Here is a 26,894-nt window from a genome sequence, read left to right on the forward strand (position 1 = left end):
GAGGCACAATCATCCATCCATCCATCCATCCATCCATCCATCCATCCATCCATCCATCCACAGTCTTCCGTTCCTCACGTCACTTGAGCGCACCAATGGCCGGGCTTGTTGTGAATGTCCGGAGTGAGTGTTGCCTTTCTGTGATGTCCTGCCAGGGAAAACGTACAGGCGCGTAATTGGTTGCGCGCAGTGGAGTTTCAGTTAAATGCCTCTCCAGCTGGAATGACTTCCCCCCTTCAGAACTGAGATCTCTCATCCCGTAACACTGCAAGCCGAGAGTCAAACTTTTTCTGCAACTTCTTTAAACCTCGATCACCTAAAACTTGAGTTGTTTTTGTCGTTTTGATCATGTTTACTTCGCTGTTTTTGTGCGCGATTGTCGCTGTCGCGTCCGTGCCGGGAGATGCGCAGATCTCCGGCCGGTATGTCGTCGGGTGTCCCTCTCGCTGTGACAAGTCGATGTGTCCTCGGCTCCCAGCGACCTGCCAGTCCGGACAAGCCCTGGACGCCTGCAACTGTTGCTCGGTGTGCGCGTCCGGCGAGGGCGAGGCGTGCACCGGCGGCAGCGGAGGGAAGCTCGGGGATCCGGTGTGCGCAGAGGGGCTGGAGTGCTCCGTCTCCGGCGGGGTGGGACACTCCGCCACGGTGAGGAGGAGAGGCAAGAGCGGGATCTGCGCGTGCAAAGCCACCGAGCCGGTGTGTGGCAGCGACGGGGTGTCCTACCGGAATATCTGCGAGCTGAAGCGGGTCAGCCGCCGTGCGCAGAAGCTGCAGCAGCCACCTGTTCTCTTCATTCAGCGGGGAGCCTGCGGGAAAGGTAACACACACGTTGTTTGTAGATCAAATGCCCCAACAACAATACAATAACTGGCATATTGTATGGATAGGAGTGAGTTTTGTTGATTGTAAGAAGAGTCTATATTTCTCTTCAAGATGAACCCATTTCCAGTCTTAAAGTTTGAAAACCATTTTACCTTTCATCTGAAAGTCTTCATCAGCTTCAGACCAGCCTGAGAGTGCAGTGTTGACCTGTTATTCTATTCCTCTGATGAATGCCGACAGTCCAATTCGGGAACTGTAACACTGTATAGCTATTGGGCTCCAACAAGCCTTTTGGCCAAGAGGTGAAACTTCTTCCAAACTTGAATCTTGACCTGTTCCTTTTAGGTTTTCGAAATGCAGAAATCAAAACTACTCATACCACTCTTTATTCATTCAATAAACCTTACTTAATTCCCCATGTCCCACAATATTCCAGATAGTTTTTTTTAAACAAAGTGTTATAAACCTTTACAAATAAAAGGTAGAAAGTCTGTTTCTCCTTATTTCCCCTAAACTCTCCCTTGACCGTGGCCTTTTGATCTTGTGGTTTAAAGTTGACACAGATGATGTAACTTATAGAGTTGCGTGGCACACAATCCCCATGTGTTCGGGACAACAAGAGCCCCCATTCTAGTGGGTTTCCCTCTTGTTCCTGCATTACAATTAGATTTGATCAAAGAAGCGTTTTTTTTACTTTGGCCTGACTGAATGAAGTCATGAGTTCCCCTCTGATGTAGAGCCCTCGGTGCGAGCCTTCGGATTTTCAATGAAGTCCACGCCAGGCAAATCTGCATTAGCTGGAGAGAAAGGAATTTCCAGAGCCGGATAAGTATAGCCTGATATGTAATAGTAAGTTTGGGATATTCATAATGATTGGTGTATGTGAGTGTTTCTGTACATGGGCAGCGTCTCATTCGACAAGTATTTCACTCCAATCAGCGTATTTGGATTATAAACAGACATCAAGTCTCCACTGCTGCTGCTCGGTCAGACGGCTCGGCCCGCCTGTGAAAAGCACATTCTGTACATTATCATCACTGTTTCCCTTCATCATCACGGACAAACGTATGTGTGTGTGTCCACCATGAAGCATCCCGCGGATCATACAGGAATGAAAAGTGGCAGATTTAAACCTGTGGGGCTGCGGGAGGTAAAGGCATCGTTTCATTCCTCAGCTTTTCCAGAGTCTTTTACATCTGTCCATCTGAGGTGGGCAACGCAAGTACGCCTAAGAAGCTTCCAAATGAAGAGCTCCAACACCTGTTACCTCAAAGAGCTATAACTTAGCTCAAGGCTTGGAAACCTACCCCCCCGACCCCCCACCCCACCTCCTGCCACAAACCCCTCAGCTCCCTCCTCTCTCTTCTGTCTCTCTCTCTCAGTGTCTCTCTGCTGCTCTGTGTTTCTGTTGTTGCTCATAAATCACACGAAACAGCAACATGAAGGAATTCCTGGCGCCGACTCAAAGCCGCGGTTGGTCCTCTGTTGAAGACAATTCAGAAACAGGCAGGAGACACCGAGGAAAACGCGAAATTAGAACCCATCATTTGAGGAAAGGTTTACATGTGCATCAAAAAAAAGAAAAGAAAAAAAAAGCTAAACCGTGAGGTGGTTGCAGTTTGTGGGGCAGACTGCAATGCCGCCATTGTTTGTCTGTCACGTAAGCCACCTTTACCAGTTAAGTCATTCACATGCAGCTAAACATGTCTGAAAGCGAGTGAGACTGCGGTGAGTGCAATCGATTTTCCGAGGCGCCTTGCTGGAAGTGAAACGTGTCCCCCCCCCCCTTTTTTTTTTTTTTTTTTTTTTTGTCCCGTTCTCGCTGCTGTCTGCAGGATCTTTCTGCGTTAAATAAACTATATCTGCGTGTTTGTTTCAGGAGTTGACATTGAAAAGAAACTCAAACCCCCTGACCCTCCCTTCAACCTGGCCTCATGTTAAGAAAACACATGCCCGTACACTTTGCATGAGGTCATTCTGCGTGTGCACAGTAACGACGTTGATTATGGCAGTAATGTGATTTGGGGAAGGAATCCAGGTCAAAATCTTGCCATGACATTTGTTGAAAATGTTGGGGTTTTTAGGCAGTTCAGTGTATTGATTCTGACACGGGACACTGTTGTTGGATGAGTCAGGTTGCGAGGCTTCCATGCCCATTTAATAGGGCCCCCACACTCAGAGATGAATTTAGGTGCTTCTGAGAGAAAGTAATTTTCTAAGAGTTGGATTGAGACAAATAACAGTGACAGACTTGCTCCCCGCAGTGCTTGATAAATTGCTCAGACTCCAATCTAGTTGAAAAGCCTCTCCGGTCCTGCAGCAGGCTATCGACTCTACGCAGCTCTTATTACATTACAAGGCGATGTTGCAGAGTGGACTCGGTGACTCCGCCTCGTGATATTCGCTGAGTGTGCACATTCTTCCTCAACTTGTCTCAGCCTTTTCATAATATTAAAACATCGCCACGGCGCACGTGTCTTTGACATTTTGGGTGTCGATCTATCAGTCTGTCTCCCCTTTGGCTTTCCGAATGTCTGCCTGTCTGTTTTCCTCGTTTATTCTCCTTCCTGTTCACGATGACTGGAAGTCTCTGCCTTCTTCAATTTTCCTTCCTGCTCAACCAAGTTTTCCTCTCACACTGATTTTCCCCAATTCACAACAGTAAGAAGGAAGAATCCGGGGACTTCTTCAAGCTTCGTGTACTTTATGTTTCCTCCTTTTCCATTATCCCTTAAAGCAATTCTGGATTAAAAAAACTTAAAAAAAATCTTGCCAGATGTGGTGAATGTTTGCTGAACATCTGATCCAAAAAATCAAAAATCGAGTTCTTATTTTTTCTGCTCATGCTGTAGCTGCATTATTAAATTACATCCCAGTAACATTATTAAAGTTAGTTTGTCTTGAATATGATGAAAGTGAATCAAATCTGTGAAATAAGAATGAGTCACTAACAACTTACACATTGGATTACATTGAAATGTTGCCAGTCCTGTGAATTATCATAAATACATGCAAATCATGACTAATGTCTTTGTAACCGTGGAAAACAAACTGAAACAGATTAATGCATACGTTTTAGTCCCAACAGTCATAGCTGATGAGTGTGTGCTCAGCCAGCATGACCTATTGGAAATTATTCCGTAAGACACAGTGCCTGTCATGGCTCTCCAAGCTCAGCAAAACCCGAGAAGCTTAGTTTCCTCCCTCAGGCCAGTGAAGAATAAAAAAGAAACACCTGGATTTGCATTTTATTTGTCTCTTTTTTTTCTCCCCTCAGTCACCTCATTTCTTTATGCTGGCCATTGTAAAGAATCATTAAAGGATTTTTCTTTCTTCTGAAAAGCCTTGGGCTCTAGAGGGACTCCCTGTGCCCGGCAACGCGGAGCGAGAGAGTCAGTGCATGCAGAGGAGCAGCATCACATCTACTTATGATTTTTTTTTTTTCATATCTCAAGCTTTTTCCTTTATGGGGAAAAAAGTTGCTTCCGTCTACAGGCGCCAATAAAACAGCAAGTACCATGTATGGGAAAACTGAGGAAGAAAAGGAGCTGCGATTTGAGTGGGGACCCTTGTGGTTAAAGTCAATGTGTAGACTAGGGAGAGGTAATGGGCATGTGGCATGGGGACTTTTCAGTTTATGTGTGCTTGAAAGATATGCTGAGAAAAAAGAGAGGGTGCTTTTATATGAACTGTCTTTTTTTTTTTTTTTAATTGTTGTGTTTGGATGGTTTTTCCCCCCACATCACATTAAATGCTTGGACCCACTCCAGGAGCAATCATTTAGACATCTGATCATTCTTAACGGATGCTTAACTTTTATTATGCGCTTCCATTTGGAATGAATGCAATTCTCTGTGTCTTCCATGTGAGTGAATCGGGCCACAGCTAGCTAATTTTTTCCTCTTCATAAGTCACCATGCAGTTAAAAATCTGTTATCTTTGGCTGAGTCTGCAAAACTCCATATATACTTTTTATTGAACTCACTTTTCCAGCATTAATTTACTGTTGTGCAGGAAAGAAACGACTTCTACTGTACATTTCTTTTCAGGAATCCTTTTCAGTTTCAAATGTTGGGGGAAGAAAAATCTAACTAATCTTTAGTGTCAAATGCATAATATTGATGGGTCTGTGTTAATTAGATCCATGTGAAATATAAAGGAGATCCACAACTCCTGAATAGATTCCAGTCTAACGATCATAAACAATATGAAAAGTTGCGTTCATGCTCACGAGCATGTTGGTCTAAAGATTAGACTCAAAGTTATTTATAATACTGACTGGTAATAACGTGGTTTTTCAGTATCTGGATGCAATTCTTGCTCTCTAAATGTGCGTCAATCTTGTGGCGTCCCTCAGGGTTCAGTTCTTGGTTTATAGACGAAAATGGCAATTCAGATCTTCTTGTAGTTCATACCTACATCCCAAAGGACTTCCTCCAAAGAGTGTTGCTTCTGTCACTGTTATACAGCCAAGCTGCTGTTGATGAAGTGCTGGCTCGTTTTCAACCTAATATTTGCCCTTCCATTCTAAAATGTCAAAGCGGTAGCTCAAACGGAACTGTTTCGCAGATCTTGCATTAGTTTTCGGTTTTTTGGCTCTCTTCAGTTTTATTGGCTGCTTTTAAAGGGTGCTTGATTATCCCGAAAACAAATGACGTTTTCTTACCCTAAAATAGCCTTTGTCCATATTTCTGGTCAAGACACTTACAGCCTGAGAGCTGATAAAGTTGAAGTACTAGACAGCCAGTGTACAGTTACAACTTGTATGTGGTTGTGACTGGAAAAGTTTTCAGTGTCCTAATGGCCTTAAATACAAATAGAAGTTCCCTTTGTTTGCTTTGACTTGAAGTATTGGCAGAGTCGAACCTTCTGAAGTCATTCGAGCTTCATGCTTCACAGTCCGACCGTTCACTGCAGCGACTGAGTGCAGGTTTCTTTGGCTGGAGGCAAATTGATTAAATGTGTTTGTGCCTCCTTCTTTTTTTCTTGTTTATTTCTGCTTGAAACATTTGTAAACCGGCCCTCAAGATCTGAGGCATCTTTCTTTCTTTCACGCCCTGTTTATACACATCTAAATATGTGTTTGTTTCAGTGTACCTAGATGTGGCTGAGCGTTCAGTAGATGGATTATGGATTAGAGGCTTTTCAGGGCTCTTTTATAAATCTTTACTCTTTCTCCTCTAATCTGTGCTGTTCAATAAAGGATGAATTAGTACATTTGTATTTGGCATTAAAGGCGAAAGCTTTTTTTTTTTAGTTTGGCCCATAAGTCAAAATAAAAAGCAGCAAAGTAATCTTTCTTAGTCTATAAATCAGGAAACAATGGCTTAGCCAGTCCCCGTGATGTCACACAACGTCTGATTCACGATTTCACAACTGAGTCGAATTGTCACCACCGGGCCTATAAGTCTACCGTCATCATGTTTGCCCTGAGTTGGTCGCAATAAATTTTCCGGTGAACAAGGGGTCCTTGCTCGTGAAAATGTAGTAAAGTGGAAGTGAGCACGAATCGATGCTCCAGAAACAACACAGGTTGCCTTTTCATACCATAATCCTACCGGCGCAGATTATATAGTGTGTCACCATAGCATAGAGGAAATGACTACCATGTTTAAGCATATTTTTTTTTAATATTGTTTTACAGCTTGATTTAATGTATATGCATCCAAACATCCAACTTCCAATGCTGTGTTTCCCACGATGGAGCAAATCAAGCAGCCGAGATAAGGTAGACCCTGTTTAAATCGAAGTGGAAAGTGGTTTTATCGGTTTGTGTCTTAGCGATCGATCCACCCCTTTAACCTAAAATATGTCAAAAACTATTAGATGGGAAAAAATCATTCAACTTTGTACAAACGCTCATCCTCTCCAGATAATAAAAGCGGCTCACTGCGGTGACGCCTTCACTTTCTCCTTGGATGTTCATTCTTTCAGTCGAACGTCTCGCGAACCGTCAGATCGAATGGCGTGAAATGTAGTAGTTACCTCTCGTGGGATGGCGAACGATCCCGTTTAGAGGTGTGCGATATAGAAACACGGTGCTCATTCCATGCTTGTGTGAGCTTAACAGCACCTCAAGTGGATAGTCTCCTCCTCCTTCCTAAACTCTTTGCCGCAATCAGCGATATCCCGGGGCTTACTGGTGCCTTTGACTTTCACAAGTTCTGCCTTTAGGCTAAAGTAGAGACTGAAAATTGCCATCTTGAGACAAAAAAAAACAAAAAAAGAAGAAAGTCTAAGGTACGTGGCAAAGTAGAAGTTTGCTCATGCAGGAGCCCAGAGGGGAAGGTCTTTGATTCACGGCTTTGGCGCTAAATTGTCATCTGGGCACATCTTAATTGCCAGGTAAATCAGTCAACATTTCCTGACTTGCCCAATCCTGGATGGGTGATTCACTGAGTTTGGCAATCCTCATACATGTGATCTCAATGGTATTATACTCGATAGAGGACCCGCTGATGGTTTAACGTCTCCAAGTCTGTTTATACCCTCAAGCACGGGGGTGAAACGAGGTTAAAGGCACGTATTTATTTAAATGTGGAGTTTTGATGATGAGTGTGTGTCAGACCTGAACGAGACAGTTTGCAGCCGCAGATGAACTGTCATCTTTCTTTTTTCCGCCTTCTGTTATGACCAAGGGGACTTTTAATTTGCTGGTTTTCTGTTCTCACAGGGTTCTTACATCATGCAGTATTTCTGTACATCTTTTGTTTGGTTTTGCTTGTCTGACATGCTGTACATGTGTCTGTTTCTGTTTCTGTGTGTGTGTGTGTGTGTGTGTGTGTGTGTGTGTGTGTGTGTGTGTGTGTGTGTGTGTGTGTGTGTGTGTGTGTGTGTGTGTGTGTGTGTGTGTGTGTGTGTGTGTGTGGTGTGTGGATGTGTGTGTGTGTGTGTGTGTGTGTGTGAGTCATGTTTGCTTTCTAACGTCTTTGCACAATTGTTTTTTGTTTTTTTTTTCCAGCGCAGGACAACCCAGACAGCCCGAGGCACAAATACAACTTCATCGCCGACGTGGTGGAGAAAATTGCTCCGTCTGTAGTTCACATTGAACTTTTCCGCAAGTACGAGCCGTGTGTGTGTGTGTGTGTGTGTGTGTGTGTGTGTGTGTGTAAAGTGGAGACTTGAATTTACAGCCCACCTGTGTGTTCAACCAGGCCACGGCAGAGTTTGTCGAGCGCCCCGCTCCCCACTTTTGTCCTTCACCATCTTATCTTTTCATCATCTCACATGCTTTTACGCTTCTTTTATCTTGGCTCTTGTCATTCTTCGACACGTCGGTTCCTCACCTGGACCGTCTCTGGTCTGTCTGTCGCCGTGGCTCGTAAAGTGGCTCTCTGCATGCCTGCAGCTCTCTCAAATCCACCTTTCTGTCTCGAGCTTTTCCCCTCTTTCCTCCCCTTAGATCTCCCTCCCGTTTTAATCTTTCCAGCTCATCTTGGTCTTTACATACTTACCTCTTCTCTCATGACCCATGAAGGCCCTCGTGCTTTACGCTCAGCTGCTTTCAAGACGTACGCAACTGTTACATCATGCTTGGGTTTGTTTTGTTGTTCTAAAAGGAGGCGCTTGTTGACATAGAAGAGGCATAATTGCAGTACTCTAATCCCCTCGTGCTCCCACTATCCTCCCCTTTCCCGTCGCAGGATGACCTATTCCAAACGGGAGGTGGCGGTTGCCAGCGGTTCTGGGTTCGTCGTGTCGGAGGACGGCCAGATCGTGACCAACGCGCACGTGGTGGCCAATAAACACAGAGTGAAAGTGGAGCTGAAGAGCGGCGCCTCATACGATGCCAAAATCAAAGACGTGGACGAGAAATCGGACATCGCTCTCATCAAGATCGACGCACCGGTCAGAGAAACATGTCGACGACACTGTGCCTTGAACTTGAGTATCCTCAATCTTTTTTAGTATTTATCTCAGCCGGTTGTTTCAGAAACTCGTTCACTTTCTCTCCAACAGTGAGATAAGAAGATCAATCCCGCTCTCCCATCCATATAAATATAGTGCTCCAGAGGAGTTTATTAGTCGTCTTTCATTGAATCTCTCTTTGCCGGGAAGTTATTCAAACATGCAAATCTTTGTTTGCAGTACTGATCGTTATTTTCACATATCTGTGTAAAGATGAAACAATCGGGATAAAGCCAGGCTTGCTGTTTCCAACCTTTATGCACATCTAAGTTAATTGTATCCTGGCTTTATCCACATAGTTAGTAAGCCAACAACGACAACAACAAAAAAACAAAACATCATCTATGTGTTGGCCGGAGAAGTACTTTCCAAAACGTTGCCCAATTATTTTATCCCTTTATCAAACAACTGAATACATTCGCTAACTTTCCTCACATTTCTTTTGAGACTAATGATGGTGAGTTATGGCCAGTGTCGCTAAACAACAAATAGTTGACGCTGCTTGTGTGAGATTTGGACAAAACATGAAAAATCGAACCTCAGACCAGCAGCTGCTCTTCCTGACCAGCGAACATTTGCATCCGATCAATGCATTGAACTTGAAAATGAGGTTGAAACTAGTAATAAACTTGATAGTAGGTTTTTCATCCACCCAAAGCATGTGGTGAGGCATACGGTACTTTCTTTACCTCTTTAGTAAGGTATAGGGTGGAGCAACTGCATTGCATGGCATCTTAAAGAAATTAAGAGAAAATTTATCTCATTTTTATAAATTTCAAGACTTGAAACGAAAAAAAGAACTGTTTGACAAAACTTCTGAGAAACTACCTCCAGGGTTGAATTTGTCAAGTTGAGAGGTGATTGTTTTTTTAGTTAAGCAGATGTCCTATATGGTAAATTTCCCCCAAATGATTGTTTCTGTCTGTTTGCTCTGCTGTTTTTGGCTCCTGAGCGTGAAGTGGGTGACGTTCACTCATTACAGTAACAAATTCTATTTCACGTGAAGAAATATTACCTGAACAGTTGGATAGAATAATGTTGGTCGTCGGATTCCAACGAACTAATTCACCTCAACACAGGATACATCTACAGATTTACTTTGAAAACTGTCAAAGGTTTTCAAAGTGCACTGCTCTCTTCGCCAGTGCAACAACATCAAAACAGTGTTTTTTCTTGGAAGAAAAAAAATACTTCCGTAAAACTGTTGTGGTTTAAATAGAGGGTTAAGGGATTTAAGTCTGGCATGAAAATTGCTCCAAGTCTAGCAGATTATCCAGAGCGCAAGTAAAATGAGACTGCAGGTGCTACCAGATGGGCCTTTAAAAGACAGCTGGCTGGCAGTCAGTCTCCAGATCCTGTTGGTGTTCAGACAACAAGCTGCCAAAAACATCTGACAGATATTAAGCAACTCTCGTCATGAGAAGCTCGCAGAGGCAATTACCCAGCATGAGCAGGTAAAAACCTGTGGCCGGCTAGAAAGCCAGTGTTGAGACTTGAGGGCGAACATTTTGCTCCATGTCACATTTTCTTTGTTGCGTTTTCCTTCCCGTCTCTCCGCTCGTCCCTGTTTGCCCTGTTCGTTTTATTTGTCTTGTCTGCCGGACTGGAGGGTTCCACATTGCACGTTAATCATAGCCAGTCATGTGGAGGAACGCGTGGGCAAGGAGCCAGGGCCTATTGATTGCGAGTCACGGCGGAGCGGCGTGCATTATGGAGCTCGCTCTCATGGCTGGGTGACACAGCTGAAAAGATGTTCACGGCCGCAAAACACAAGGTGCATCACAAAGACTCGCGATTCCGAAGAGCTCGTACCATTTAGGTTTTTGTCCCGACGACAATGCCGACAAGAGGGTCCAGAAAAGAGCGGTGACAGATGCTTTGTGTTTGCTCATCCTTTAATAGACGCTGCTCCGTCTGTCGATGACAGGCTGATCCTCATTAGGGGGTCCTGTACCCGGTTTGGCTGCTCTGCATGCTCCGTGTGTACAGCCTGCGTCGTCAAAGTCATGAACGAGCGGTTTTAGTAACATATCAGTGTACGTCATTGTGACAGAAGTCTCCCGCGGCCTTTCAGCTGAGATGCATCCAAAGCATTTCTCTCCATCCGACTGGTAAACAACAGGTGACTGTAATAAAGCCAGATAGCTGTAATTAGATGAAAGCTATATGCATCTCGGGTGTCATGCCGGTAGGAAACACATTCAACACCGCGATGCACTTCTTCCATTTAGTGTGTCAGTCATTGTGTGGAGTTATCCGGGTCATGAGTCAGTCCGCGGCCGCTTTGCGAAAGACTCCACGACTGAGCTTGGAAGCGGCGTCTGCGATAATGTGGTGTAGTTATCATGTGTGTGATACTGAAAACTAGTGAGAGTTAATACACGTGGAAATTAAAGGATCAGGGAGTTCTAATGAGAAGGAAGGACGACCAGCACGGTTCTCCTTTTGGATTAGATTTAAAAGGGTAATTATAGCCTTCTAATACTATTTGCTACAGGATATTTAATTTCAGTACCTGCTGAGTAATAGCGGCGCGTCTGACTTTAAAACATTAATCCTTTTACTCCAGCGCAGTTTGTCGACGGTGTAGATAACGGAGTGATGTCGAGTCCTCCAGGGCTCCAAAAAGTCTCAGTCAACACACACGTCTTCATAATGTGAGGATAACGGCAGATAAAAAGCCCTCGTAGCGGGGATCATTAAGGCGAGACAGTATTTTTCAATCAAAGCTGTTAGCAGCTGAATTAAAATTGGAAAGCATTATTCACTGTGTTCAAACACAATCTGCTTGAAGAAGAATGAATTGAAAGGGCAGTGTGTCAAAAAGGATCGGAAGTAAGTTCCTCTTTTGATCAATTGCCTTTTGATTGAAGAAAACACCAGGATCAAAAAGTATTCACATTTTCATGATGCTGTATAGTATTTATTTTTTTTATTTTTTTTGACAAATCACAAAATAGGGATTTTCAAATATGTAGATTTTTAACCCCAAAATTCTGATCGGCATTGAACCTATTTATCCTTTTATTATGTAAACATGTAAGACCAGAAAGCAGAGAAATCGAGCTTTGTGTCCATGTACTGGTCATTATGGTGATCTCACATAGTACTAACCTACCAGTACCAGTACTACTAATCACTAGTAGCTCCTAAACACCTTCAAACACACAGTGATACTAAAGAACTGCCAGACATTAGACGGCGGAGTTCTATTGCTTAAAGTGTCGGACTCTTGTCGCTCTAAATGAACAGATTATTTGTTTGTTGCAGGCGTAGATCTAAACGTTTAAGCTCACAGATTGGTTGTCTCTTTTTACCCTTCCAGATTTACTTTTTCTGTCCTGAAATCAACACAACCCGTATTGAATATCTCCTTTCTCTTCTCGTCTTCTCTCTGTCCATCCGTGACATCCTTTTGGACCCCATGATGTTCAGTGAGATGAATGCTGATTGCTGTTCTACCATCAGCTCTCCACAACCAGCCAGAGACAATTGATAAAAAGTGCACAACGGACCAACTGTTTACGAGCGAGAAAGCTTGATGCAAAATTTTCCCCTCACTGTACTGACTCGTTCCTGTCTTCTTTCTCTTTTTTTTTTTTTTTTTTTTTTTTTTCTCGATGTGAAACTAGAGTTTATTGGTAGCAAAGCCCCGTCCGCTCCTGGGGCTGTGGTCTGCCCCTCAGCTCTGGGGAACGCATTAGTCTGACTCCAGCAGCTGGAACTTCAGAGGGGAAGGGAAAAGGGGGGGGGGGGGGGGAGCAGCGCTCACTTGTTCCTGTGTAGAGAGTATGAGGTGAATGAAGAGAAAGCAGGAGCAACAGGGAAATGTAGGACTGTATGGTCAAGGCCTGGAAAATGGATCCATATGTCTGGAGGGGTTATGTCAGCGAAATAGACTAATGAGTGTGGTGTGGCAACGACACGGTAAAGAAAGAACCCGGCTCTTCTTGTTGCTTTTACCTGGGAGGACTGACTCTGATTTGAAAGCGTAATGATTTGGAAAGCCCTTTGTTTTAGCTTGCTGACGGATATTGATGCTCTCAGACTTGGAAGAGCGTCCAGAGCGAAACCCTGCACACAATTCGACGTGTCAATTAAATCATAGAATCGGACAGCCGGTGGGTCTGGTAGTTTCTGATGAGCTCCCATATCCTTGCTCATCTAGCTGTGATAATTTGTGCGAATCGACATCGGCGCAGAAATCAAGAATCAAATCAAGGAAAGATGAGGATGATGTAATGCTTGCTCAACTTTTTAATCTATGGCCTCTGCTAAAGGATCATTATAGTATTTTTTTTTTTTCTGATGGAATCCAAAGTTTAACAGATGTTCAGCTCAATAAAGCATCCATAATCAATTAGATAGTTGTCGTAAAAATTAAGGAGTGTGTCGAGTGTCCTCATCTGTGTATCTATCTAAATGACACACTCGCAGCTGGAGCTGTGCAAGTTACATCAGCTCAATCTTTCAGTCAAACTCTTTTCAAAGTATTTAGCACTGCACCCACAACAGTGTCTAAATCTTCTTTTATTCCCCTCGTCTTGCTCCTAAACGTTGGAGTTAACTAGCTGTAGTTACGACTTGACGTATGCAGACAAATGAGTCTCGCGTCTGTCTTGAAACGTGGAGCTGTCTCCATGAAAGATTCCTGTAAATGTGGATTGGAGGATCCTCCATCATGTATGACACAATGGAAAGAAAGGAGTGTTTAAAAAAAAAAAAAAAAGACAAGGTGGGTAAACAACTGACTGTACCACTTAACGAGTCATTAGCATAAACCTAAAATAAAAGATTTACAAGTTTTGTGTTGTGGCTGCAGTTTCGACCTCGTGTTTCCCAGACGGTCCCCTTTCATAATGGCACTGTGTGGATTACTCATCGCTGAGCACTAAGAGTCTGAAACCATTCTCCCAGGGAAATTAGCTTGGTTTTATGTCTGAGCTATTATTGGAGTGTGTGTGTGTGTCTGTGTTTATATGCAGAGAGAAAAGTGGAGACTTTGCCCTCATGCAGTCATGTGTTCCTGCATTTATCTGCCTGTTTATCAGCAATGCTGCGTAAATGTTTCCGGGGGCAGCTGAGCCCATTTCACCCATGGTCCCTTGGTGGAAAGTAGTGGTAAACAATACAGACTTGCAATCAGTTATTCAAATGAGTATGCATGTGTGTGTGTGTGTGACATGTACGTACACATATAGATGGGTCTGAGGCGCCTCACTGCAGTAATACGCTGCTGCACACTCTGTTGGAAGTGTGGCGTCCTTCAGAGACAGGCAGAGGGGAAATGAATCACTTCCTGCTCTCTTCCTGACCCATCCTTTCTCACTCTCCCTCGTCACTGGAACGAAAATGGTTCCCATGCTTCAGGAAAATGGGCACACAGACACACAGACACACACACAGACACACACACACACACACACACACACACACACACACACACACACACACACACACACACACACACACACACACACACACACACACACACACACACACACACACACACACACACACACACACACACTTACCTAGGTGCACATTTTTGCCCCATTTTGTCTCATCCAGGCCCCATCACACAGGGTGCAGCCTGAAGGAAACTGTTTGGGTTTGTACTTGAAGTCGCGCTCGATGCACATGACAGACGACGGCAAAGTTTCCAATGAAACAAGGGCACGACCATAAAGCTGTCAACAAAGAGAGTAAACGGCAAAATCTCACCCGAACTTGATTTACCATATGGATGCAGACCGTGAAGGCCTCACGGCTCACGGCAAGAGGTGTCAGAAACAGGAAAACTTTTGCTTGTGGCAGCCAAATATTCATAGCAACGCTCATTTCTGATCCTGCAAAATCAATGTAAAGCAGATTTCGGCAAGTGTTGGATTGTATACCCACTAATAGTGAACATGAGTGAACTCTAGATCACCATGGAACAGATTGGTTTTACCCTATTGATGATTTGTTGCATAGTGATTGTCAGACAATCATAACTACAGTATGATGAACTTTTATGGATCGTTCTTTTAAACCCACGAAAGTGCATAAAGAACAGTCTCGACCACTGCTATAGACATATACAACTTATTGAAAACAGAGATCTCATGGAATATAGGAGACATCCTCACAAAACATTTATTTTCAAAGGAAGAAGTCTTTTCAAAGTGGTGGAGGTGATAATAATGAAAGAAAAAGATAAAAAGTTTAAACAACATAATTGTTCTTTCTGCACATTTTAATTTGCATCAATGAATGAATGAAAGGATGAAAATTCTCACATTTATTGATTTCATACAATTATATGAGCCTTTTTCAGAAATGTGTATCATCTGCACTTCGACTTGTTTCTTTAAAATAACCATGAATGAATTGTTAATGACAACAGAACACTATTTTCCCCCCCTGAAAACAACATATTTTATTGTAGGATAATATTGTGTTGGCGAAGACCACAGGATTGTGAAAGGTTTTACACAAATCCAGTGAAAATGTTGATCCTGTATAAGTGGCATAAACATGTTTATTTGCACACCTATAAAAATGTTGCATATGTACAAAAGGCCACTCAGTGGATGGTGGAAACAATTAAGTATCTCAATATGTGCCTTATAAAGACTTAATATAGTAATTTCCCTAAAATGCATTTCTGCATCCAAACCAACCACGTTGTTCACAACAGAGCAGTGCCACACTTTTGTAGTAGAAAAGGTCACCAGGCCTCACAGTGGACACTTTCAGGCAGCATATCGTATGAGCCACTTCCTGCTCTATGCTGTGGGACGTCTTGCAAATGGACACGTTGAACATCCTCTTCTCTCATTATTGTGATTAGTGCAGTTCAAAGTTTTGTGGCGTCTTGCGAGAAATGTCCACGAGCGGAGCACGCACATGAAACCCATGGACATATGTTTGCTCTTATAGAAGCCAAAGCAACCCTCACAACAACATATGGAACCCATAGTGGTTTCCGCACTGATGTCAGCGAGGATATGGTTTTACCCAGCGTGATTTGGACACCTACAATACCAGCAACGGCTCGATTCTTCATGCAGTTATTATGATGCTAAATACCATCTCCTCGTGTCATTTTATTTAAAATCATAGAGTATTTAGCCGAACGCCATTTCGTCTTGCACAAGCCAGACAGGCACTTAGCCCCGGAGACAAACACACTCCCAGCATCCTTTCTTCCCAACCCTTCCGCTTGATCTGCTGATCCCATAACTTGATCTTATACTGCTGCCTAAGCATGTTGATTCATGCCTCGTTTTTATCTGCATTTCAGACTGCACCAGTAAAACCCTATACCTCAGTGCGTCTATATATTATTTGACCCAGAATTGAGAAAGAGGAGTCGTCTTTTTGAACTCGCCTACTTGTGAGAAACTGGAGAGCTTAAGTGACTGCAGTCTGATCTCCTTTACAGTGCAGGTCGGGCGTTGAACCCGACGAAGGATTCGGTGTGTATTTTTGTCAAGTGGTCAGGCTGTATATCTAAGTGGCTCCAGGTGTGTGTGGATTTTAATTTACAGCGCTTGTGTGTTCACGCCCAGGCGGCCTCCCGCCTCTCTCAGTGTGTTCATATGTGTGTCCGCATGTGCTTCAGAAACTATTAAGCTCCGGTCCATCCCAGCTTGACTGGAGTTAAAATTGCACCTGGTCTAGTCATAAAACGGTAGTTAGTGTAATGGCTTTTAAACGAGGCTCCAAACGACGCCGGCTGTAACATTAAACAATGATAAATCTCTGCTACAACTCTGCCGGCTTATTCGTCTTATTGTCCTTTCACCGTGTTTGTTAAATTTTTTTTTATTTTTTTAAAAAGTGTCCTGCTTGCAGGAGGCACGAGATAGAGATGGAAATCTCCTCTCATGACTGCTCCTTTGCAGTTTCGTAACCCCTACTTCAATCTGATGCCTCATTTCTCTCTCTTATCTAAACACTCAAAAACGTGGAAAACACAGCTTTCTCTGTGACATTGGCGCGCATAATCAGCATCACCATGTGAGTCAACCAAGGAGTCTCTAACAGAACAAGAACAAGAAACCACATCACATCCAGGCTTTTTAGAGAGAGAGAGAAAAAAACAGAACAAAAAAGAGAACCCTCCACTGTGGTTATGATGATTTGTGTTTTGGTTGTGTTTCCAAATGGACGCTTTTTTAGATCTGAAACCCAAAGATATTTCTCGGGTCATGAGCGTGTGCTTCATGCATCACGGTAATATCAAACAAAACCGGCTTTGACTCATTCGTTTCGCATTCTCCGACTCTCAGCCGGTGGCTTGCGGTGTTTGTTGTTCCCCTCTTTCACCTTGCCTCCTTCCTTTAAATGTGGCTATAGTGTCTTTGGGAAGTAGCAGTGCGTCGTAACCTCGGTCTGAAATAGCAGGCTGAGTCACTTGGGTGGTCAGGAGAGGCCGAACCATTTTCCACCAGGCATTCCACTTTGCTGACTTGTGACGGTTAGTAAGTGATACGTACGTGAGGGGTCTTTCACAACGTCTGAGAGTCGACGTGCTCCGACTTCGCTCTGTCTTATCACCCCGGCGCTAGTCCCTTATCAACCAACGTCTGAATATGGTGACTGTGTCCATGTTTTTCTGTAAACGCAGTGCGACTTTGTGTGGGTGTGTGTACACCTGGGTTAGAGGGAGACGAGCAGCAGACTCTTTCATGCCGTTAAAGAATTGACCACAGTCTAGTTTTGCACACACACATATATATGAATCCCTCAAAAATAAAGTAAAAGTAAAATAAAGTTGTATTCTCAAGCTAAAGAAGAATACACAGACTCTGAAATGTGTCCAAAACATAAAAGTAGAAGAGGCCCTTTGAAAGAAGCTTCTATCAACTCCTTCTTCTCTGGGAGTGACTGCAAACATTTGGACTCGGCTTTATTCACTTTCTGCTGAGTCACAAATCTCCAGGTCACAGTTCCCGTGGCCTCTCATTCATGTCTCTTGTTGTGTTTTTTACTGTTGCATACAATACACTGACAGATCCACAAATGTACTGTATATGTTACATATTGTATTGTTAACTTGCTTGGAGTTATGTTTGATGGTGGTGAGGAACGCAGTGTGAAAATCATGTTGGAACCAAAGCAAACGCTGCCACATAAAGTTCATTAACTGACTGAAAACAACGTTCACATTAACGGGCCGTTATGTAATATATAGGCCATGCCTCTTGTTTACATCGGGTGGGGGTGTTGAGTCACTTTAGTACCCGTCTGTCTTTCACCCGGCTGTCAGAGTCTTTGGGAGTTGGCTGTTATTATTGTTGATATTTGCAGCAGGTCCAGACTGGGTCCAGTAGGTAAATGATGTATCCCTGCATATCACATAGAAAACACCCCTGAGTGACACAATTCACCATATTGTGATGGAAACTTGTAATCCAAGGCTAAATGGGCTGGGGCAAATGATTCCTTTAGGATGTATTTATTCATATTAAACCAAAAAACCAAACAAACATTACATTTGTTCGTCTAATAAGGTCATTAGTTCCTTCCCCTGTTGATCGCGCCTGTCACCATGTCTCCATCGGTATCACTCGCTGTTATCGTCACCACGGCGATGGACCAGTAGCCAAGTTTCGAATGTCTTGGCAGTGAGTTGCGTCCAACCGATGTCCTCGCACCCTCTCAAGCGCATACGTGTGTATGTGTGTTGCCTCCACTCTCTCCATCTGGTTCTACTCTTATCTCACATACAGTGTGACTGGAGAAGGGGAGCAAGGGTGATTCTACAGACTGTTAGTGCTGTGTCAGGTGTCTGTTTGCGCGTATCAAATCCATGTTGCCTGGTGTATGCGTGCACTGGTCTGGCCGGTGTGTGTGTCCATATGGGCCATGTTTACTTTCTAACACCCGTGCGATGTCCAGAGAAACCCACAGGAGTCAGGAACATGGCCTCAGACATTTGTGTTTGTTGTGTACATGTTCGTGTATCTGTGTGTGAACATGCGTGTGAAGTAAAGGTGAAAGGTGAACGGCTCCTACCCTCACTCATAGCTAGATTAGTTGTCTCCTAATAATAACTTCACCTCGGAGGTCAAGATCATCTCCAGCAAGCTTCACCGCACTGACCCTGAATCTGAGGGCTGTCTGCTATCTGTTTATTGTCGTCTACATTACAACGCAAACACGCCGGCATGCATGGGTTGCAGGATGCAGTGATTCATGATGAAAAAAACAAACAAAAAACAAACATAATCTGTGATCGGCCTGCGATGTGGGAGTGTTTACCCGAGTGTGCATATTTCACATGCATCCCTTTGTCTGCGTGTGCCAACTTGTGCTGCTGTCTCAGTTACCTTAAAGCCTCCTCTGGCTCCTATTTATAACCTCGTATAAACAAAATGGATACAGAGTGGGAACACTTTGGGACAAGTCTGTTTTTTTTGTTTTTTTATTTGTATTTTTTTTCTGAGGTCGTGTTTGCGTGCCGCCAGGTCGTTGGGTGCAGTCTGTGTGCACAGGCTCAACGTGACGTTTGCGGTTTGCGCGCCTCAGCTGTGGACTGCCGGAGCGCAGATTATTTCATTCAGAGAGGGAAACTGTCACCGTGGATGGATAAATATATCCTTTCTGTGTCTGTCTGGGGAAGCAAACGTGCAGTAGCCTGGTTTCCACTGCCCCGTGTAGCAGACTTAACCAGAGCCTAAAGTAGTCATTATTGACTGTATATCAGTCAATTTTCCAGCATCTGCGGTCTGTTGGCAGACACTCGTCATTAGGTAAAAACCTCTCCACCCGGGCTGCTCTTTCAGTTCTACAATGAAGCTTTTGATGGTGATTATTAGTATTTGAAGCTGAGTCGCTTGGCATATATGTCACTTTGCCCTGCGGTGGGAAAGTAGTGATTGTTTTGTGTGGGAGCGCAGTCGTGCAGCGTTGAGTGGGTTGTGTTTAGAAGACTTGTGGTTTAGCTGTAATTACTTTCTTGACTGTCCGCTTGTAAAACACAATCATGAGAAGTCTTTAAAGCTCAGCAGAAGGATTGCAGTGAAAGCAGCACAAAATTTTATTTTCTTTTAGAGCTCTGCTTGTTGAAGAGCTGAAAACCCTTTTTTTGTTTTATTGTAATATGTAAAAAACAATTTCTTGCTATTTACATAATCATGCAATAATGATCCTGTTTAGCACTTGATTATTGATTGTTTTATGTTTTTATTAATTTATTCAACTTTAGTAAGACATCAAATGTTGTTTTTGTAATTTGTAAATTTTCTAACATGTCAGTATTTTCTTGTCAACTCACATGCAATATGTGTCCAATTAAACAAAAAATCTTCAATACTACAGCTATGACAAGGATATGACAAGGCGATATTGCTAATTTACATTTATATATTTACATTCTGGGGATTATTGCTAGGATTACGGTTTAAGCTCACAAAGTGGACATCCATCGATCTTCTCCACTACACTACACTACACAGCTATTCCAAACTGACAATAGGACAAGGCGGGATACACCCTGGACATCAGAGGGCAAACATATTCACACTTTCTGGCAATTTAACATCATCAATCAACCTCGACTACATGCAAACCTTAGAAAAACTCATGAACACGCACACAACTAAAACATGCAAACTCCACAAAGAACTCAGTGGACTACAGCTTTAAAGATTACAACGATTCTCAATGCGCAATTCCTTATTTTAGCAGTAAATATGTTGGTTTTGTGAACTGTTGTACTGCAGAACAAACTTCCAGTGTCGCTGCTGGGCCGTTCGTCAGACCTGAGGCCGGGGGAGTTTGTGGTTGCGATCGGCAGCCCGTTTTCCCTGCAGAACACAGTGACGACGGGGATCGTCAGCACCACTCAGCGAGGCGGGAGAGAGCTGGGCCTGCGCAACTCGGACATGGACTACATTCAGACTGACGCCATCATCAATGTAAACACGCCAGTGTTCGTAGTATAACTATGTACTGACTTTATTATCATCATAAACAGATCATTAGTAATGTATTATTTTGTCTCGCAGTACGGAAATTCAGGAGGGCCGTTAGTAAATCTGGTAAGGATTTTTTTTTTGTGGTTGCAGAAAGAGTTTTCCAAATACTGTGACATGTAAAGCCCATCTCATAATATCGCCACTAAGCTGAGGCCTGTTCTTTCAGGATGGAGAAGTGATTGGGATCAACACCTTGAAGGTGACGGCTGGCATCTCTTTTGCCATTCCCTCAGACAAGATTCGAGAGTTTCTGGCCGAGTCATACGACAGGCAGTCCAGAGGTAGGAGCACTCACTCACACAACCTGTAATACTTTAGGTTTATGGCTCCGAATCGCCAAGACCCCCGCGAACGACGTAAAACCGATGGGCCCAGATTGCATTTGCAGTAAAGGAGCATAAAATCCAGCATACCAGTGCTGCGGTTGTTATTTCTTCATCTCTGTGTGCTCGCACGAGTTATACCCACCACATTCCCAGTTTCGTGAATCTCTGCCCAGTATTACCCAATAAATGTTGGCGCTGCAAATAAAATACACAGTAAAAAAAAAGTAAAAAAAGAGCTTTATTTTTGTTTCACAGGTTTTCACTCTTAACCTCACTTAGCGTTTTAAACAATTTGTATTTTATGTGTGCCTTCTAATTTGCTTTTTTTTTTTTTTTATTATTAATTTCGGTGTCAAAAACTTTAAAAACTTGGAAGCTGTGGTGGGCAGATTTGCAAATGGGCACACTCTGAACTGAAAGGATGACGGATTGTCTTATGCTGTTACTCACCTCCAGGGAGAACGGACGCAAAGAAGAAGTATATTGGCGTGAGGATGATGACTCTCACTTCAGCGTAAGTTTCCAATAAAATTAGATCCCCACAATGCCCCGTATGACGCTCTTTATTGTGCTTTTTAAAAAAACAACAAAACAAGAACATATAATTGCATCATGTCTTTGTCCTCTGCTGGTAAAACGGTGTGATTTGTTGTTTAATTTGTTTTCCCACCACTAGGCTAGCCAAAGAGCTGAAGACCCGACACCGTGACTTTCCCGACATCACCTCGGGAGCGTACGTTATGGAGGTCATCGCAAAGACACCAGCTGCAACGTAAGGACCATATTACTCCCGCGTGGCTCCCAGCGCGTTGGCTCTGTACAGATTAACTAGATTTTTACTTTATGGTTTGCACTGAAGTGCAAATGGAAGTCGTCTTGGACTCTTCTGGTGCTTTGGGATATTGTCTTTGGCGCTCGGTGCTACACACGTGCATTTAATTCGCACCAGACTGTCACCACTCTCCATACGGCCTCCGCTTCACTCGCACTATGCAAATTAGAGCATATATTTCATTTCCTTTCTTAATTTTATTCCCCTGCTTTAAACTGTCAAGTGTGGACACACACACACACGCAAGCAGCGAGGATGTAGATTCATGGCTCACTTCAACGTTCCTGGAGTTCCCGGCCCCGTGAAATACCTCCCCCACACAAATCAGCCACCACCGCAGCTCCAGCAGAGGGGCGCGGGAGACGCTGAGGTCAGCTATTTCCTTCAAACCTCACGCAGGGAGGTTACTGGCTGTGCTGTGGTTTTCCTGCGCCTGCTCACCCAGCCCGCTCCGGAGTGGTCGCAGTTCCGCGGCCTTGTCAAGAGTTTGCTCGCCGCTTAAAATCACACAGCTCTTTGCATAATAACCTTCCGGTGGCTCCTTTTATATTTGCTCTTTTCCGAGCCGCACTTTCATACCTCTGATCCAGCTCGGTGTTGTTTTTGTTTAGAGCCTTGGGAATAGTGGACCCTGCTGTACACAACCCTCCAATTTGCCTGTACAGCGTGTGAGGTGTTGGAGCAGCTGAGTTGTAATGGGGGGGGGGGGGGGGGGGGGGACGGGCAGAACTGTTACGGATGTTTTTGGAAGTCGTAGCGGAGTGAAGGTGTGGCGTTCTGTGTTTACATCTGGCTGCGATTAACGCAACTGTGATCGGAGTCTGCTTTTGACAATGTGTGGGATTTTCTGCGTTGGTGTTGTTATTTAGTGACGAGTCAATGCATCACTTTGCACCATCATTGAATCATTATGGCACCATCATTAAAAGTCTTCAAGCAGATGTTATACTGAGGTAGATCGTATTCACAAATGTGTAAACAATCCTGAGCTAAGCACAAGGTAAAGGTGGTAATATCAAATGCCAAGGCTTTCGTCCGCCTGTCCACTTATCCATTTAATATGTCACTTTATGGGATTTAGGTATAATGGAAGCGGTTTATAAGTGAAGGCAGGGTACACCGAGAGACAGACAGTCACATGTATGGGCAGTTTGTAGTCACCAATCAACCTCAAACACCTGATATTTAAAGTGTGAGACACACACATGCTGGAAAACGTGCACACTTCACTCAGAAAAGGCTACGAATTGAACCAAGAACATCAGAATGCTTTCACATCTTTTCATCTGCAGTTAATTAATTGCAGGGAATTCGTTCAACTTAATTTTTTTTTATTATTTAATAATCTCCATTTACATCTAGAGGGAATTACTGTTAAATCCTACATTGTGTAAGAAATTGTCATAAAACCAAAACATTTAGTCATTTTACCCAATCTCTAATACAAACCATCTGCTCGCCTGTCCAATGATACTATGACTTCATCATAATGTCAAAAGAACTTTGCATTCACGTCTGCTGAAGGTGTACATTTTTATTCCAAAGCTAACATAATGTAACCTTGGCTTAATCCTAAATTTCCATGTCATTGGAGGACGACGAGCCCAGGGACAAGAGTGTGGATCATTGTTATGTTTTTAATTATTCACACCACAATGAAGGAAAAGATTTTCCTTTCCACTGAAGGCATTCGTTTGCATATCCAAAAAAAGGTCATGAATCCCTTTAAACTGTTGCTAAAAGTTAAGTAGCCAATTCATTTGTCGAGGCTTTAATGTGAGAGTGTGAGTGACTGGTCGGTTTATAATTGAAAGAATACCATAAGACGTCTCAGGCTCTTTTTTTTATTATCCCAAAACCATTCATTTTGATTAATCTCATCAGTAGTTTCGGTCTCGTTTTGAGAATAGTTATTGACAAAACAAACTTTGTCTGCTCATTGAAGCCATGTTGCACGTCTGCATTTGACTTTAGCTGTTGTCCTTGTGGTTTTGGTTGCATTTTTGCATTCATGCAGTTCAGAGCAAGCAGGAAGTGATGATAAAGAACGATCTGCAGCAGCCACTCATGTTGAACCTTCTGGGTCGACAGGATGCCCTCCTCATTAGCCTGTATCACCCCGAACTCCCACATACATTCTTAGCTGCAAAAAACAACGACAAAAACAAAAACATCTATCCACCATTTCATACAACTTTATTCATCATGGAGAAAAAGCTACAGGGACTAGGCCGGGAGTCGACAATCTGTATGACCAAAATGGATTTGTTTGCAACATTCACTGAAAGGAAGATTGTGTGAAAAACTGTTACCATTCAAAATGAAGATCACAAAGTTTATAAAGTTGTTTTATATTATTACTTTATGTAATAAAAAAAAAAAAAAAGTGTTTAGGTTACTTTTATGAGGTTTTATTAACAGTTTAGGGTGGTAGATAGTATTTAAAATGTTAAACTCCAAGTCAGCCGTTTTTAGTGCATTTAGCAGGTTTAGTTAGTTTAGACCTTTTTGTGCTATTTTGACTCTTTTTGCTTATTCACTTGTTTTTTCTTCTATTATTTATTACCTTTTAAGCCCTTTTAGAATTTTCAGCTTCTTTAGCAATTTCAGCTGTGTTTTAGCCCTTCTGATGAGTCTGTCATGCAAATGAAATAAAAAGATTAAAAATCTTTATTACATGTAATTTTCTGAAAGCTTTAGCAGAGCCACTCTGAGTCTTTGTCAACTTGCAAGGTTGCAAGTCCGATTCCCCCATGTTTCCCAGTATATACGTGAAAACATCCTCACGAAAGATCCTGCATTGTTTGCTTGGACGCAGCCGCCCCATCGTTGTCCGAATGTGTGCGAACGGACGAATGTGACTCGCAGTGTGAAGTGCTTTAAGGCGACTTAAGCAGTGACCATATTTACTATAAAGCTAAAAGATAAGTTCAGTGAAATGAAGTGAGTGCTTACACCACACCACTGTGTGACCTTAGACTCCAGTAACAATTCATATCAGATTCGCTAAGATCCACACAACAAGCACCTTCCTTACATCAGCCATGCCTTTTCTTTTCTGTCCTCCAGTGCCGGGCTCAAAGAGCACGATGTCATCATCTCAATCAATGGCCAGAGGATTTCAACAGCGACCGACGTCAGCGCTGCCATCAAGAGGGACGACACTTTGAGGGTAGTTGTGCGCCGCGGCAATGAGGATGTCATCGTCACCGTCGTTCCCATGGTGATTGACCCTTGACCCTCCATAAATCACGCAGCCCAGGAGATGGAGCTAGGTTTTACTCATCACCAGTGGACCTTTTATGGATGAGGGAGGGCCTCTACTGACACACACCCTCTCCATGTGGCCGAAGGCCGGCGACGCCACGCACCCAGGAAAACTTTGCCTTGAAAGGAACGACGGTTCAGACGCCCTAAAATCAGTGCTGTACCCTTGTTTTCAGTGTTTGTTCTCACTTTTAGTCTTTAATGCTTTTACTAATGCTACTACTGTTTGGTTCCAAGCGTAACACTTTTAATGGCGTAGTGTCTTCTTCTGCAAGCCTGTTATCTTATGTCTTTTTTAAATGTTCACTTTTGCTCGGTCAGGCCTGGTTCTGCAATTTTAGGCAATTTTAATGTTCATTGAGCAAATCCGATTTGTGTAATTGTTTTCTAACCCCCCCCCCCCCCCCCCCCCCCCCCCCCAGCCCTTTTTTTTTTAAAGTGCTGTAGAATGATTTGTGTTGAGTATGTGATATATACTGAGAAGAAAATAAAAGTTTTGCCTTTAATGTTTTTTGACACTCAGCATCTTGGCTGTCGTTCTTTGTTTCTATCTCTTTTTCAGTCCGTTTGGATTCAGATGTTGAGCAAACAGCCCGGTGTTGCGTCATTTTCTTTGTGTGTGTGTGTGAAGAGTTCATTCGACTTTTGTTCATGCACCCATAAAACCAATTGGGATCTGGTTTGGATTTGATTTATACTGCCTCCGTATGGGCTCGAATGTTGGGCCAGGAGCTCTGCAGCACGAGCCAACGCTGAGAGTCGACCCACAATGCAGTGGCCACAGATGTGGGGCTCACATGAATACCCTCAAATTTTTACCACATACATTTTGGATGAGGATGATGACATAGACCTCATGGGAACTGTATGAACCACCACAAGCTACTAAACCAGCTTCAAGATAAACAAATGGATCTTTGACCAAACAAAGATGTCAAAATTGCAAAAGAAATTCCCACCAAGACCCGTGAGTGATTAAAAAAAATTGTAGGTCAAACTAAAGGTTCGCAATGCTGGACAGTGTGACGAGAGAGTAACGCAGCGGCATAACAAGAGTGAAAGACAGGGGAGATTATTTTCCTATTATGTGGTTTACTTCCCAGTTTTTTGTTCATGAATTGCAGACCATTGGCTCCACTGGATGTTTATCCTTTCCCCATCTTTTTTTTTTTTTTTTTTTTCCGCTCACATACACCACATGGAAGCTATATTACAGAAAAGTGCTTTCCCATGTTGTTACGCAGACCACAAGCATGCATCACAGTCACAGGTTATTTCAGGGATCTAATGAACATTTAACAATATTTAGATTTGTTTTAAGCAAATATTATCACACACTGGATAATAAGTACATAGCTGTCTATATTTGCAATACCTTCTATGGATTTGTCTCTCTTTTTTTTTTTTTAAGCATGACTGTAAGTGTTGCTGCCACCTTATGGTATTGTTCCAGTGTTGCACTCTCGCCATGATTCACACAAGCAACTATCCAAACATGCCAGGCAGATGTTGCATTAAAAATGTAATTTATTTGTTTTTAGCTCACTTGGCGAAGACACCGATTCGTGACTCATTTGTTCCAAGCCCAAGAAACATTTAGAGAGAGATTACAAAACACATGTGGAGCACTGGACTCTTAATGAAGTCACAAAACTGCCAAAACCTGAAGTCCCAACCATCAGTCACACAGGGGCCTTATTACCTCACCACCTCTGGGTCTTAATGTTGACTGACAGTCTCTCTCCTGGTCCAAATGCATATGAATAA

General features: G+C 43.1%; 1 protein-coding gene across 1 annotated transcript; it reads left to right on the forward strand.

The window, feature by feature from the left end:
- LOC308121157 (serine protease HTRA1A-like) lies at positions 1-25,651 on the forward strand. Its single transcript, XM_080482256.1, has 9 exons — positions 1-817; positions 7,784-7,883; positions 8,466-8,670; positions 20,448-20,642; positions 20,733-20,765; positions 20,869-20,983; positions 21,485-21,542; positions 21,705-21,800; positions 24,930-25,651. Exons 1-9 carry the CDS (start codon positions 349-351, stop codon positions 25,096-25,098), a joined length of 1,440 nt encoding a protein of 479 aa, XP_080338382.1. The 5' UTR covers positions 1-348; the 3' UTR covers positions 25,099-25,651.
- The last annotated feature ends 1,243 nt before the right edge of the window (positions 25,652-26,894 follow it).

Source organism: Lipophrys pholis (genome assembly GCF_963383615.2).
Source record: "Lipophrys pholis genome assembly, chromosome: 15".
In the NCBI taxonomy this organism is placed as follows: domain Eukaryota; kingdom Metazoa; phylum Chordata; class Actinopteri; order Blenniiformes; family Blenniidae; genus Lipophrys; species Lipophrys pholis.

Coding starts and splice junctions, on each gene's coding strand:
- LOC308121157 (XM_080482256.1), top strand. CDS start 349: ATGTTTACTTCGCTGTTTTTGTGCGCGATTGTCGCTGTCGCGTCCGTG. Junction 20,643..20,732: donor AGACTGACGCCATCATCAAT/GTAAACACGCCA, acceptor TTTGTCTCGCAG/TACGGAAATTCAGGAGGGCC. Junction 20,766..20,868: donor GAGGGCCGTTAGTAAATCTG/GTAAGGATTTTT, acceptor CTGTTCTTTCAG/GATGGAGAAGTGATTGGGAT.